At 34.3% G+C, this 17196-nt stretch overlaps 1 protein-coding gene across 8 annotated transcripts in view; it reads right to left on the bottom strand.

The window, feature by feature from the left end:
• Positions 1–17196, bottom strand: part of LOC125679069 (stromal interaction molecule 1-like) — a 44058-nt gene that overhangs the window by 24086 nt on the left and 2776 nt on the right. For all 8 annotated transcript variants that reach the window (XM_048917987.2, XM_056155375.1, XM_048917985.2 and 5 more), the window contains exons 2-3: positions 11410–11531; positions 5624–5741 (exon numbers count right to left, since the gene is read on the bottom strand). In XM_048917987.2, coding sequence (XP_048773944.2) covers positions 5624–5741; positions 11410–11531 — 240 coding nt within the window. The remainder of the gene's footprint in view (positions 1–5623; positions 5742–11409; positions 11532–17196) is intronic.

The following is a 17196-nucleotide window of genomic DNA, read 5'->3' as shown; positions in this document are numbered from 1 at the left end:
ATTTAACCCTCCCACTGTTTTGTTTTAGGCGTATTTGAGAGTGATTACAGTTCATGACGGGTACACAGTCAAGAGTTAATCAATCAAAATAATCCACCATAGGTATTTAAAAAATTGTGATTCCGCTTAATTTATCTCACCTTGAATTTTACATTGAAGTCTATGAGAAAAATACATTTGATTAAAATAGGTTAAAAAGAAATTGTGTTTTCATACAAATCTCTTGGTAATAAAAAGTTACATAAACTTTCTCTTTATAAAAATATGAAATAAAATTAACCACAGATATTTCAAGCAAAATTTTTTTCCTATTTTTTTTTCAAGGGCAGAATACTCTTCCAACATGTTTCATATCAGCTTCAAATTATTTACCAGTCATGTAAATTTGGTCCATTTCACTTTAAACATTGTTTAACAATAAAATTCATCTTGATTTATATCATTCAAAATTATTCAATCTCCTTTTATCCTGTTCGATATATATTAAATACCTAAACAAACAACACTAGCTGTCCTGAAAACCAACCAAAATAAAATCCACATACACTGTTTTAAGAAGATTGTTCAATAAAACATGTGCCACCTTGTGTGCTCCAATAAGTTAGAGCCTCGGTTAACGTCCCTTATATACCTCTGCGCCAAGTTAAAGGTATCTCACCGTGAACCTCTAACATGCTGGAGTACTTGTAAACAACAAGAGCAACGCCAACGTGGCATAATACGCCCGTAGATTTTGCTCAAGGCAAACATATTTTAGTGGGATTCATATTTTAGTGAAGTTAGCACTGTCCTCTGTGAGCTAATTCATTATTATGCTTGTAGAAATGGATATCAAGATATAAAGAGGGATAGCCTTAGAATGCGCTACTTCATAAATATGCTAACGGTTCGGTTTGTATCCTGCCCACAAGGTTTTCCTAATAAGTGATACTACGACCTTGACCTTTAACCTTGAAAAACAATAGGCACCTTCCTCTCATCATGATGATCAAATATACCAAGTTATAATATCCTGGAGCTTATGGTTCGTTTGTATCCTGCCCACAAGGTTTTCCTAAAAAGTGATACTACGACCTTGACCTTGAAAAACAATAGGCATCTTCCTCTCATCATGGTGATCAAATATACCAAGTTATAATATCCTGGAGCTTACGATTCGGTTTGTATCCTGCCCACAAAGTTTTCCTAACAAGTGATACTACGACCTTGACCTTTGACCTTGAAAAACAATAGGCATCTTCCTCTCATCATGGTGATCAAATGTACCAAGTTGTAAAGTCCTAGGGCTTATGGTTCAGTCTGTATCCTGCCCACAAGGTCCGGACAGACAGACAGATGGATGACACCATACCATAATATGTCCCATCTTCGACGGGCATATAAAAAGTGAAATTCATGTGTGAAGAAAAAAACATAATATAAAGATTAAAACAAATTGTTAAGCCATCACTGGGTGTGTAAATGATGTGAGAAGATCTTCCTGTGAATGACGTATTTATAGTGGCTTCAATCAATAATTCACTTTTTACATGTACTTTCCTGACCTAAAAAAATCTTTTATTACTCTAAATGAAAATACAATCTACAAGTTTATAGATCATAAAGCTTTCTCAAATGTTCATTATGCAGATACAACATGATTTATTTTAAAGATAAGATAATATCTATTTGAAAAGCCCAGTATTCTGAATACATTGAATACAGACCAGACTTCACCTTAAAAGCATACAACTTTTGAACAGTTTTACACATATCCTTCTCTTCCATCCACACGGCCTTTCATTTCGTACCATTCTAAAATCACACCATGCTAGATTCTCTGAGCATGGCATGCCAGAATCAACCTATTAGAACCAAAGTGTCTTTTGTTTAAAAGCAAGAATACTGCCAATGGTACATAATACACCCGTGAAAAGCTAATATAGGATGATTTTCTTACACCATGATTTGTAGAACTTGGCTTCAAGTAGTATCAGCAATCATCAGGGTGTGACATACTTTCTTTGCATCGTAAAAACAGACAAATCATGTACTCTCTATGTAATATTTTCACTTGTGTACAAAGCTTGATGGTCCTAGCCCCAACGGTTTGGTCTGTATCCTGCTACAACATTGACCTTGAGAAATAATAGGCATAATGTATATGTGTACCAAGTTTGACTGTCTTAGCCTCAACAGTTTGGTCTGTATACTGCCTATAAGGTATTCCTACTAAGTGATACTGCAACCATGACCTTGAAATTCTCTAATTATGGTGATCAAATGTACCAAGTTGTAATATCCTGGAGTTTATGGTTCAGTTTGTATCCTGTCTACAAGGTTTTCCTACTAAGTGATACTGCAACTTTGACCTTTGATCTCTAACCTTGAAAAAACAATAGGCATCTTCCTCTCATCATGGTGATCAAATATACCAAGTTGTAATATTCGGAGCTTACAGTTCGATTTGTATCTTGCCCACAAGGTTTTCCTACCAAGTAAAACTATGACCTTGACCTTTGACCTCTTATCTTGAAAAACTACAGACATCTTCCTCTCATCATGGTGATCAAATGTACCAAATTGTAAAATCCTGGAGCTTACGGTTTGGTCTGTATCCTGCCCACAAGGTCCAGACAGAGAGACGGACGGACAGACAGATTGACAGAGACAGACAAGACAATGCCAGACCATTATAAGTCCCATCTTCAATGGGTGTATAAAAATGACTGTTATCTTATTTCATTTACTGTATATCTCTTTGTAAACAAGTGATTGTGAACCACTGATGCTGTAAGGCAACAAAATAATTATGGCACCCAAAGAAAGATCTTGTCGAAAGGAATACTAGAACACATGTAAAACATGAAAGCCCTATCTATAAACATTCAAAAGTTATAATCAAGGTTAAGATTTTTCAAAAGCAGGTCAACTTCAAAGGTTGTAATGTTATCTAAAGAAAGGGCCTGTTAAAAGGAATGCACATATGAAATATGAAAGACCTATCACTAACCATTCAATAGTTATGGCCACAGTGAAAGTTTTCCAAAAGTAGGTCAAACTCCAAAGTGAAGGAAGGTCACAAGGTCAAAAATTTTGGTACCAAAAGAAAGATCTTGTCACAAGAAATTCACAAGTGAAATATAACCCTACTTTGTCCACAAAAAACGGCAGGAAATGTGCTATACTTTGAAACATTCTGTTTCATGTACAAATTGAACCATTCCATCCCAAGTGTTTTCCATTGATTCCGAGAAGTACAGAAAATATACCTTTCCGAATCATGCGAATGGTATAGTCGTACATTTCAGGGTCTGTATACACATGTGTATTCAAAGCATTTCTACCTCTAGTATATGCTCAAAATATAAATTTTTAAATATCTCATTGTTGAACTTCATCAAAGAATATTATCCTTCAAAAATATCTAGTACACTTCTATCTGATGCACTTTGTCAAAGCCCATACTATGTTGAAATAACAACGTGGTTTACATACAACAATTTCAATCTACACAAGAAGATAATGACATAATTCTCCAGCATTACATGAAAAAAAGAGTGTTCTTACATCCTTGTATCAAATACATAATGCTGAAACACTCCAAACTCAACAGTACTCTCAGTATCACCAGACAACTGAGTACACATGTACACAAACTAAATAAAAATGTATAATAAATATCAAGTGATGTGTACTTGGGGGCACACACTATAGCTGGATAATTTTAGTATGAACAGAGTTTTCTCCGTTCACTGACTGATACCATTCCAGATTACTTGGAAACGTCTAGGAATTCTAAAATCAATATCTTAAAATCAAACTTTATTTCAAAATAATATTCACGTGGTTTCCTTGAAAACTATTCTTAAAGGGACTGATTCACGATTTTCCCCAAAATTTTATTTTTCACTTTTAATGATCAAAATCTACTGTCTCATATGTTTTTAAAAAATTCACAGAAAAATATGGTTATATATGATCACAGAAGCTGATATTAGAGAGTTCATTATTTGTTTTGTAAACAAAGATTGCGGTACGTTATTGTTTACGAAATTTTCAAAAGAAATGGATATCGATCTAGGTTTATAATAATTTTCACATTTCAAGCATTCTTCGGGTAAAATGTGTCATCTAAAAGTTAAAATGTGCGACTATGCAAAATAAAGATGCTTTACATTACAAAATTGATATTTCACTTGTTGTTTGTTTACATAAAAAGACTCGAGTCTTTGTTTACATATCACATATTCAAGGCTAAAATATAGCTTTTATTCTTACATTCAGAAGGTCAAAATTTTGGTTGTCAACATTAAATGAGTTATACTTTTAATATCTAACATCAAAAATAGAAAATATTTTGTTCAAAAATCGTGAACCAGTCCCTTTAACTATCAACATGATCAAGTTCTAAGCTTTCTGTTGTAAACATGTTGGGTTTGTGTTTCTTACTAAATCATGTTGGTACAATTTCAAAATAACCAAAGCACAAATGACCTATCAAAGGAATTTGTTAGTAATTTCCAATATTTATGATTTCCAAACAAAAATCAGGTGCTGGTAGCTGACTTGTCTTTTATTACACCTCTGATAAAAACACAGCATCAATACTACGCCTGCTTCTTATGTTATAATACTTTGTCTATACTGACACCACCTAGATGTTGCTGACCAGCTAACCTTGTGATCAGGTAGGTTGCCACCATGAAGCTATCATTGACCAGCTTATCTGCCACTAATCAGCTTAAGGACATAAGATACTCCAAAAACAAATTGTTACAGAATTTTGTAAAACTGTTAAATTAAAAACCCATATTTAACACAAAATTTTCCTATGAAACCACCTTTATTTCTGCATTATTCAAAAATCTTTACTTGAAAATTCAATGAAAAAATAATACCAAAAAATTGAAATCCTTCAGACATGTCTTTTTATTGGTGCATTTCGTGTATTAATGACTGATTTATATTTTTGATTAATGAGATAAATAATAGAAAACCTCACATATTAAACACAGCAAAATCCTTCTTCATTTGATGCATCCAAAATCTTGGGGTATCGTATGACCTTAACTTGTAATCAGTGAGGCTCCCACCTAACTATCAGTGACGCTGCCAGCTTAACTGGCTTTCACCACTGTCACTGCTCAGCTTTACTTGTGATCAGTGAGGCTACCACATCCAGCTGTTTCTGATCAGCTTAACTTGTGATCAGTGAGGCTGACACCAACCAAGCTGTTTCTGATCAGCTTTTAAACTTGGGAGGCTGCCACCATCCAGCTGTTTCTGATCAGCTTAACTTGGGATTAGTCAGGCTGCCACCACCCAGTTGTTTCTGATCAGCTTAACTTGGGATTAGTCAGGCTGCCACCACCCAGCTGTTTCTGATCAGCTTAACTTGGGATTAGTCAGGCTGCCATTACACAGCTGTTTCTGATCAGCTGAACTTGGGATTAGTCAGGCTGCCATTACACAGCTGTTTCTGATCAGCTTAACTTGGGATTAGTCAGGCTGCCATTATACAGCTGTTTCTGGTCAGCTTAACTTGGGATCAGTGTAGCTGCCATTATACAGTTGTTTCTGATCAGCTTAACTTGGGATCAGTGTGGCTGTCATCCCTTAGCTGTCACTCAGACCAACTTACCTTGCGATTTCTTCCAAGCATGCCATAAATCCTCCACACTTATCAACTTATCATTGCCATGGAAAATGGACAACCTCTCATTTGAACCATCCTTGTACTGAAGTTCATCTCTCATAAACTGAAAATAAAGTCCAAGTTAAGAAAAAGAAACATTCAAAAGTATTAAACATTTTCTTTTATTAGAAGATCATGCTGAAAAAGATCCACGTCTGTAACGAATGTAAAATGTCTATAACTGATGATATTCTCCTTACTCTTTGTGATGAATGAAGCACAGCTACAAACTGACACGAGTGGAGCTTAATTTCATGATATTGACATGAGCACTTCCTACAACATAACCTAAGTGACAGTGAGATTTCCTGTAATGACAAGCTTTCGTGCAGCTGTGAATTACAAAAGGCCACATGTAAGGATAGTTCATCATAAGTCACTACATAAACTGCTCCATGTCACCTTTGTGGCACCTGGCTGTACTTTATGTGTGTCTCTGGTCAGTACAGGTGTCACTCTGTACCTGGACTAGGTAAACAAGGTGTTTAATATAAGGACAGCTCCATACACAGCCAATGTCTCTCGTTGACAAAAGTAAATTCAAAAACATAATTTAAAATCCATAATAGAATTACTTCATTAATTTACATGCTTGACATGTTTGTAAAGAACACATTTACTTAACTTATGAGCTTCATCATAACCATATAGCATTGGGTTTTTTAAGGCAACTTTATATAAATGGTGACTGCAGTAAAGACACGTGTTGATGGGAGTCATTGCATTTCCTCAACCTGTGTCCTGGCCAAGCATGTCTTGGCAGCGAGTATGATGGACAATATGTCTCACAATGAAGGTAATAAGTAATGCAGGCTGATAACGTCTTGTACATCTCCTACCATTAGTTCCGTTCAATCCCAAAGAAAAAATGGTCAAGGTTAACCATTATCAACTAGTGTCTGAACAACATTGTACCAGTGCTGCATCAATCCATCATTTATATACACAGATGTTTGTCCTTGCATCTCAAAGAAAACAATTATCTGCCAAAGGTGTATAGATCTACAAGTGTGTGTAAAACTAACCCGGGGCTCTAGTCAGTGGTATAAAGAATGTTCAGTGATTAAATATCACATCTGACATTTGTACCAGCAAATACTTATAGAAAACTCAGGTGATTATTGTCAAGGAGGGCTTTCTCTGTCTACAAAACAATCTTCTGTTTATTTGAAAAGTAAATATAAAAAAGTCTATCTGGCATTCATCACTCCACACGATTTCATATGTAGAAGTATTCTAAATCTACCAAAATGAGAAGATTAAAAGATCAAATAAACAATGAGATTAGAGTAGATTTGTTAGAGAAGACTGATAGTTAGCGTGTCATATGTATATCATTACATTTACATTCCAATGTGTTTATTTTTTTAATCTTCAAAATCTTGAAGATGTTATAGGTTAATATAATCATCACAATGCCAAAACCTCAATCATGATGCATACATTACTAATATGCTATTGGTTCAACAGTCAGTTTAGGACATAATACGGAGGCATCTAGGGTGTGTAACGGTGAAAAACAGTACAGATTTTCATTTCACACCCTGAATAACTCCATATTATGTCCCAAACTGACTGTGTAACAAATTTATCCCACTGAAGACCTTTAGAAAATTTGCTCAGATTTCAGTAACATCTTTGATGAATATTATTCAATTGTGAAATTGAACACTATATTATACATGTATCGCATTGAACATCATATAATCACAATATAAAACATCATAGTGGAAGATATGAACAATAACATTAAATAATTCCAATCTTATTTATTACAATTGTTTTGATTGGACAAAAATAAATACACGCCTGAAAACAAACAATATAGTGCGGGGAAACTATTCAAATTTTTGCAATTGTTAATAAAGTGAATGAATTGGAATTATAAGAATCAAACATTCTTTTTGAAGAATTTATCGATGTGTAAACTCCGGACATTTTACTCACAAACTTAACATAAAAGTGCTTCGCACTTTTATTCAGTTTGTGAGTAAAATGTCCGGAGTTTACACATCGATAAATTCTTCCAAAAGAATATTTAATCCTATAATAAATGAACCATGTACTTCATTTAAACTGTTGAAACTGAATACAGACATACATGTACATTGAAAGCAAATATGTTAGCTATGGTAGCTGTCAGACCAATACGTAAGCTACAGTAGATGTCGAACCAATACGTAAGTTACGGTAGCTGTCAGACCAATACGTAAGCTATGGTAGATGTCAGACCAATACGTAAGCTATGGTAGATGTCAGACCAATACGTAAGCTACAGTAGATGTCGGACCAATACGTAAGTTACGGTAGCTGTCAGACCAATACGTAAGCTATGGTAGATGTCAGACCAATACGTAAGCTATGGTAGATGTCAGACCAATACGTAAGCTACGGTAGCTGTCAGACCAATACGTAAGCTACGGTAGCTGTCAGACCAATACATAAGCTACGGTAGCTGTCAGACCAATACGTAAGCTACGGTAGATGTCAGACCAATATGTAAGCTACAGTAGCTGTCATACAAATATGTCACTAAAAATGGTAGCTGTCAGATGAAGACATCCCTGCACAAAGACTTATCGCAATTCACCTATGAATTAGAACGCTTTACCCGATATAGTATTGCGTTGTGTGACGACACAATTGAATGAGATGATTGAACAGTTTGAATGACATGTTTGATGTAATACAACAAGAGTTGCCGATTACAGCCCGCCCACTTTCTCGAGCGGATTCAGGTGATCAGATAAGATGGACGGACTAGAAAATTACTAGCTGGAGAACTGTAGCTCTCTGAAAAAATATTGTGATACAGATCCACCTCTTATAAAAACCTTCGATTTGCGGGGCACAAAAAGCTGCGCACGGTTGAGGCTGCTGTCTCATAAATTCAATATAAAAAAAAATCTTAACATATTTTCCTACTATACTTGTGTCCAAACATACCTTCAAATATTCATTAAAGCCACACACGACCCGAAAACTCGCAACTTCAAATGATTTTGTTTGTTCATGTAGCCATGTCAGGTAGCCGGTCAATTCGAACTCTGTTGCTACATGTGTATTAGTATCTATTCATAGAACTGGTTGTAAGTTATGTATTTGCTCTTCATTTATTATCAACACGAATAATTAATAGAAATTTAATTTTTGTAAAGGTAAAATAAACTCTTGATTAACGAAAATGCTACATAAGCCCATTATGGTCCTTAAATTACCACTCGTGTGGCAGAGATGGAGACCGGCCCAGACTGATGAAAGCCGCGAGTTTAGCTATTTGAATAATTATCATTTAATGGAACTGGGATGATATATTATTTGGGCCGGGATTCGAATTGACTGGCTATGTCAACAAACGAAATCATCAAAAGCTGCGAGTTTTTGGGTCGTATGGGGCTTTAATAAATATTTGAAGGTATGTTTGGACACAAGTATAGTAGGAAAATATGTTAGGATTTTTTTAATATTAAATTTATGAGACAACAACACAAGAATACAACTTTTCCTCTTTCTTCCTTTGAAGTTTGTTTCCATCTGGCCGTCATGTTTTCAAATGCCGACTACTTCCGTATAAGGGAATTTGGGCGGACTTATACATATGGACCAATAAGAGTTTCTGTTGCATTTCGCAATTGTATTACAAACAGATTCAATTGTGTCGTCACACAACGCAATATTATATCGGCCAAAGCATTCTAATTCAAAGGTGAATTGTGATAAGGCGCATGACGTCACAGTTGTCAAACTAATAACAACCTCTGCACAGAGATGTTGTATTGATATTTGCTGTGTCATGTGATTCAAAAGTGATGTCACAGTTGTCAAACTAAAACACCCTCTGCAAGGAGAAGGTGTATTGAAAAGTTCAGGGAGTTGTGTGATTCTTTTCATCCAAATTATATACAATGTATCTACACGTTTGTCTGAAGCCGAATAAAACTAATTACATTCAAGAAAAGAACCCTCGCTAATCTCTGGCTGTTGTTGACTCACAAGCACAGAAAGTTGTAGGAAGTCTAAATTTACATGGGTACTTTTCAAACATCACATGTAAATGTAATGTTAATATAACCATTAAGGATAGACAGGAAATATATCAAGTTAAGAAATCCACATCATTAATAGTGGCTGTCTTCATGTTACTAGCTAGATATGATATCGTAGCCTAGTACTATGTCTTATAGCAGGCTATGATGTCACAGCAATCTCATCAGGTGCTTGTCCTTTTCCGTAACCGTTAAAAAGACTTGGATGTGGATGGGCGCAAGAATTGCATCAAATCGATGCATTTCTTCACTGGAAATGCGCCTGTGGATGAGGTTAAAAGGCCAGAACCGAATCAATGTATAATGTATTATTTATATTTTCGCCACAGATTCAGTTTTGGTATCATTAACATCTTATTCACTCTAATATATAAACAAATGGAAAATGATAGTGGTAGAATACCTTAGATATATATGATATTTTAGATGCATTTGGAAGCTCGCGTTTCATATTGTGACGTAAGACTGTGACATCATAGTTACAGTTGTGTACACATGGCAACAGACTCTGACGGTGTCGATTCACATACGAGGTTCATTTGCGGTTACGGAAATAGCCGAGTAGTTACGATTGATGTCACAGCTGTTAAGTACATTGTGATGTCACAGTGTTTCTTCGGGTGATGAAGGTAGCAAGAATTGCAAACAAGAGTACCACGCACGGTACATGCTTACAAAGGGTGTTTCTTATATGCCATAATTTGCTTCATTTCGTATCAGGCTGTGACATACTTTCTTTGCATAATATGAATAAAGGGTCTTAGCTTAAAACTGTGACAAGAGGTAGATAGACAAACCAAGAGTTCTGAGTGTAAAATATTTCCCAAAATTTAACAAAGTTCAACAACCTCTCAATATTGAAAACATCAAAAATAATTAAAAATTGTTGTGAATCAATATCCTTGCACTATGCACATCTTCAAGTTATTTACAAATACCGTAGCTTCAGAACTGTGAGAGAAATTATAAGAACAAACCATGTCCTTTATTTAATACATTTCCTCAAAATGGACTAAGTTCAACAACCTGTATTTTTCTCAAAAATAATAGAAAATCAAAATCCTTGCCACATGCACATCTTCAATATCCATACAAACACTCTGTAAAACAAGATGGTCCTCACTTGAAAATTGGGGGAGGAGTTCACTGGACAAATTATGTCCCTTCCATATAACAATAATTTTTAAAAGGGCACAACTCCTGTAAGAGAGGTCAAAATAGATCAAAATTGCAATATGATCTTGAGTGATCTACAAAGAAGCTAATTAGAAACAGAAAACCCCGAACAGCAGACATACAGACATTGTAGTACAATAATATGTCCTGCTTAAAGACTAAAACTTGGTCTAGCTTGCACTCTTATGATAAACAAAAATGACCGACCCCTGGGTATTGTTTCACAGGCTCTAATAACCAGTTAATAAAACAATAATTAACATTTTCATGGATTTGGTGAATAATTGTTCTTTTCGGGTAGTTAATTAAAGCATCGTATTGACCTCCAAAATGTCAATAATTGTGCATTATTTCCCTGCACACCCAATTCCATGTCATTGACAAATATAATCATTTTATGTTTAATTAAATCCTTTGATTTTTATTGGTTGATTACTTCACTTTACTGCTCTCTGATTGGTCTATCTGTGTTTGTTTTAAACTCAATGTACATTAAGTGACTGAACTTACTTCATCGCTTTCCGACTGGTCAACATTGCCATTCTGATCATCATCTATGAGACGGTGGATTTCATACACAGCTTCTAGACTGATATTGTCTCGCTTACATACAATGTCCTTCTCATCGCACACTACAAAACAAGGTCAACAACATGTAGGAACCTCCATAAATCTGTTCAACATACTGTAAAATCAGAACACCATAAATTTACTTGCTTGAACAAAATTCAACAAAGAAGAGATAAATTGTACATGCAATGTGGAGTAAATCCACTTACACCTGAATATAAATCAGCTACTTTTCTACCTTAAATTATTGTGTATATGAATATCATACCGCGTCAGAATGTGATATTTTGTCTGAATGAATTGGAAAGCAAAAAAAACCCAGACGCAGTCTCATAATAAATCACATTACTTTTAATTATAATTATGTGGCCCTGTCACATTGCAACAAGCTTTAGTGACCTTGAACTAAATTCATCCACAGACATAATATAACTAAAATACATGTACTAGCTAGGTAAGTGTGTATAAAACTGTTATATATCTAATGAGATTAATTAAACTATTGACACTTTTGTTTCAACAAGTTAAGGTAAAAACTTTGTTATTTCCTATATCTATACTCTAGCATTCCTAAAAATCAATTGTGACAAAGTAATTATAGCAACAAGTACCAAACACCTTCTCTGTATCTGACATCTTAGCAACATCTTCTTATGTTCTTCTCTGATCAATATTTAAAATATAGCTATATCTTTCAAATTCATCTGAGTGCCATTTTGAGACACAATCTGAAAGCTAGATTATAAAGTAATGAACTCAATATAGAGGGTATATTAAAATTGTTTTTGGACAAGAAGCATTGTGTGCACTTCACAAACTGTAAGTGTTCAATTGCCTCAATGAAGCAGTTCCTAACATAACACTTAGGTTATGAAATTGAAATAATTGAACTTCACAATTTACCAAGAAATCACAGAGTGCACACAAACCTGCAGTTACCTGCTTAATATTATCTTTCAGACACTAACTCATGTAACATGAAGAAATGTGAAACATTACTAGGAAGATCTCAACTCGAGATACTGTAGCTAAAATCTTGAAAACTTCTTGGTTTTTAATTAACAAGAGGCCTACAAGCCTTATCAGTCACCTAAGTAGTAGTTAAAAGTATTACTAGACCTACTTAGGGCTATGAAATCTATAATAATTTTCCTGTTCTGTATATCTAAGCTAAAATTCTAATATTCAACTGCAGTATAAACAAGATGTGTTTTTCAAACACAAATGTACTCAAAAGCACCTATACTGATGAGACTTCACAAACTATATAACTATTTTGACCCGCCCTATGGTAAGAACCCCGGGTTGTATAATTCTATATAACTATTTTGACTTGCCCTATAGTAAGAACCCCGGGTTGTATAATTCTATATAACTATTTTGACCCGCCCTATAGTAAGAACTCCGGGTTGTATAATTCTATATAACTATTTTAACCTGCCTTATAGTAAGAACCCCGGGTTGTATAATTCTATATAACTATTTTGATCTGCCCTATAGTAAGAACCCCAGGTTGTATAATTCTATATAACTATTTTGACCCGCCCTATAGTAAGAACCCCGGGTTGTATAATTCTATATAACTATTTTGACCTGCCCTATACTAAGAACCCCGGGTTGTATAATTCTTCATTTTGTACATACCTTTTTGCTTTTCCTATATATATACATTGTATATCCATTTAGTTTTTATACAGTTATCAGCAAATTAAAGAAGTCTTTCAAATGATAGAGACAATAATCACTATATTAATTTTGGCTTAAGCTGTAGATGAGGTCAAAAGTGGTAATAACCTAGTAGAAGATGCAAGTCTATTCTAGCAGAATATAAAGGTCCTCTACCACGAAATCATTGTGACTTTGAATTGACCCTGACACAAAAAATCAAAGAAGATTTTTGAAAATTGGTCAATTTTTGGCAGATTTTGCCCCACCCCTAAAGCCCCTGGGGTGCAGGAGTCCTGAAATTCACAATTTACGTTCCCCATTGTTCCAATGATGCTTAATAACAAATTTTGAAAAGAATAATGTTAGTTATCAAGAAGTTAAAAGTGTTCAATTCTTAACACATGACGGACGGCGCACGATAACAGAGCAACTTTGGTGACCTAATACAGAAATTGCAAGGGAAAGAGCTGATGAAAACAAAACATGAAAGGGTACAAGTTGTTTTCTCCTCTGGAAAAAAACACTTCTTGCTATGTATTTGTAAGGAATTTGTTTCATGTGCAGGAAATAACTGATCACACACTCAGAATTTACATGTAGCTTGGTAATGATGAGTTAGTTTCTTCCGAGTTTCAACATGTTCAACTTCATGTTTACTGTACTAAATAATTTTAGAAAGAAATTGCCACTGAAAGCTGAAAGACAAAAAGAATGTTAATTGGTTTCTGATAAAACAATAAAGACGGGCAATTAACAATCAGGAAGATTGAAAACCAAGTGTACCATGCGGTATTGAGAAGCAACCCATATTCATATCAGTTGCATGCATGTAACAAGCACAACAGGGGGAGAAGTCAATGCGTCTTGTACTGTTTGATTTTAAATATTTATGAGGAAACTTTATTGCTTTGCCAAGTGTTTCAATCTGCATGTACACAACTTAGAAAAATCTAAATTTCTTCTGATATTGGATTTTCAAGGGTACAGGTAGATATTGTTACCTGAGGATTAGAATTCAGACCAAAGATATGGCTGTATTAGGCTTTGACTGCAAAAGTGATTTCAGATATAGGAAACTAAGTATTGTTGTATATACATTGGAAACATTTCATTTGTGTTTTATATAAGCTGTAGAGAAATTGTTCATTTGAATTGTATAAGAGAAAATTGTACATATATAAATGCATTTGTTGTATCCTTTGTTATATTTAAATACAAAACAAAACAAAATGGTTTTGGGAGATCAAAAAGGTTATATAAATGTAAGACACATGTTTGATGAAGGGACATTGCTTGTGGTAGATGAAGGGCCATTGCTTGTGGTACATTAAAAACATTAGGACCTGGGTTTAACAAGTGGAAATGTGAAGGGAGCAGAGTATTCTTCAATTCAAAATTCTGTTTTTACTCTATCTTTTAAATTTTATTTTACTCATTTTATATATACAACACAAAAGGGGGAGGAAGCTATCATGCAGGTAGTGGAATTTCTATGATAAAGAAAACGTGGGATGGGCCTGTTCCCCCCCCCACCCCCTTCATTCTGTGAACCTATTTCATCTTTAAATGTACATGTAATTAATTTTTATGTTGGAATTGATTTGAAAATAATCAGAACATGATAATATGCTAGTAAACAAGAATTGTCTGTCAAGGATTCTTATGATATTGGGCAGACAAGACTTGGTCTACAGATCAACCAACAACAGGTGCAAAACAATATGCCCCCTCTTTTTCAAAGGGGGGGGGGGGGGGGGGCATAAAAAGACTGTCAGTATTTTAAAGAGAATAGAAGTTACCATGCAGTTTGTAGTTGTACATTACCACTTCCTTACATTCAGCACTACTGCACTGAGAAATACCTTACAATACTTAATTACTGATACAGAGATCTACCGGTAGTTGAACTCATCAAACCCATTCTATAATAACAAATTAACAATAATGAACACTCCAAGCAATGTAAATTTGTGACCATCCCTGTCTTATCAGCTAGCTTCTACACCTTGAAAATCACTTGTGAATTTTAATATCAAGAAATGCAAATGGTACTCAATAAGCCAAGATAGAGTTACAAACAAATCGATACCAACCAACACGGCTAATTTAGAAACATTAAAGTGGGCGGTACATTGTAATGATCAGACCAACTTACACACGCAAACATGCAACATTCACACAGTTTTAATACAGTAGTAGAAACTGGTATACTGGGCACAGTGTATAGATTGGGTGTAACATATTTTGTCTATTATGAATATGGTAGAAATTTAGACCATTGCATTCTGTCTACTTTGTGTAGTAAAGCTGAGAAACAATTTCATACCAAAAATCAACATTCGATGAAATCAATAAAGAACACTTTATTGCAGATTTAAAAGAGATTCTCATAGGGCCTCATGGTATTGAATTCATTCAACAGTTAAATATGCCAATTTTATTCAAAATTCATTATCAAAATTTCATTTGAATTGCACATTACTGTAACAGTAATTATTACTTTCTCACAATTATAATACGATCATTAAAGCCATTCATGAAACGATGTAATATTTTTCAATGATTGATTGATTGAATATTGTTTCGTGTCCCTTTCGAGAATCTTTCACTCATATCGAAACATCCCCACTGCCAGTGAAGGGCTGCAAAATTTAGGCCTATGCTCAGCGTTTAACGCCTTTGAGCAGGGAGGGATTTTTATCACACCACACCTGCTGTGACACGGCCGGACCTCAGTTTTTGCGGTCTCATCCGAAGGATTGCACCATTTAGTCGCCTCTTGCAATAAGCAAAGGGTACCGAGGACCAATTCTAACCCTGATTATTTTTCCCCAATATTTTTAAAAAAAAATGAAATGTACAGTTACTCGCGTCAATTAATTTGGGATTACAATTGTACTATTCTATCATATCTAACATCATACATAAAACACTTTTTAAATAAAATGTTACTTACCGTTTTTTAATCACCAGAGTTTTGTCACTCCTGTGAATGACTTACTGTATTTAAGTATATATCTAAATCGCTTTATTTACTTGACGTTAATCCTGTCCACTGTTTTCAGTAAATACATACTACGTGTATTACTTATAAAAAGTTAAACATTTAGAAATAAAAGATATACATATTTTAAATGTTTTCCCCTTCAGTAAGTTACAACTTGCATTGCTTTGATAAGAGCAAAGACAGAGAACTTTACATGTATCTGCAAACCAATTGTCCATGTCCACATCTTGGATTCAAATATTCATTGCAGCTCAAATGTACAGTGTATTTATTGGACCTCTTCTGTATATCAGGTCTACTGTTAGTCCTTAATCATTCTGTATACTGTGTACAGTTATATATTGGTACTAATACATTCTGTATACTGTGTACAGCTATATATTGGTACTAATACATTCTGTATACTATGTACAGTTATATATTGGTACTTTAATACATTCTGTATACTGTGTACAGCTATATATTGGTATTAATACATTCTGTATATTGTGTACAGCTATATATTGGTACTAATACATTCTGTATATTGTGTACAGCTATATATTGGTACTAATACATTCTGTATACTGTGTACAGCTATATATTGGTACTAATACATTCTGTATATGTACAGTTATATATTGGTACTAATACATTCTGTATACTGTGTACAGCTATATATTGGTATTAATACATTCTGTATATTGTGTACAGCTATATATTGGTACTAATACATTCTGTATATTGTGTACAGCTATATATTGGTACTAATACATTCTGTATACTGTGTACAGCTATATATTGGTACTAATACATTCTGTATATGTACAGTTATATATTGGTACTAATACATTCTGTATACTGTGTACAGCTATATATTGGTACTAATACATTCTGTATATGTACAGTTATATATTGGTACTAATACATTCTGTATATTGTGTACAGCTATATATTGGTACTAATACATTCTGTATATTGTGTACAGCTATATATTGGTACTAATACATTCTGTATACTGTGTACAGTTATATATTGGTACTAATACATTCTGTATACTATGTACAGTTATA

The sequence above is a fragment of the Ostrea edulis genome, chromosome 2 (assembly GCF_947568905.1).
Source record: "Ostrea edulis chromosome 2, xbOstEdul1.1, whole genome shotgun sequence".
NCBI classification, from domain to species: Eukaryota; Metazoa; Mollusca; class Bivalvia; order Ostreida; family Ostreidae; genus Ostrea; species Ostrea edulis.
This window is presented reverse-complemented; position numbering and strand designations above follow the sequence as displayed.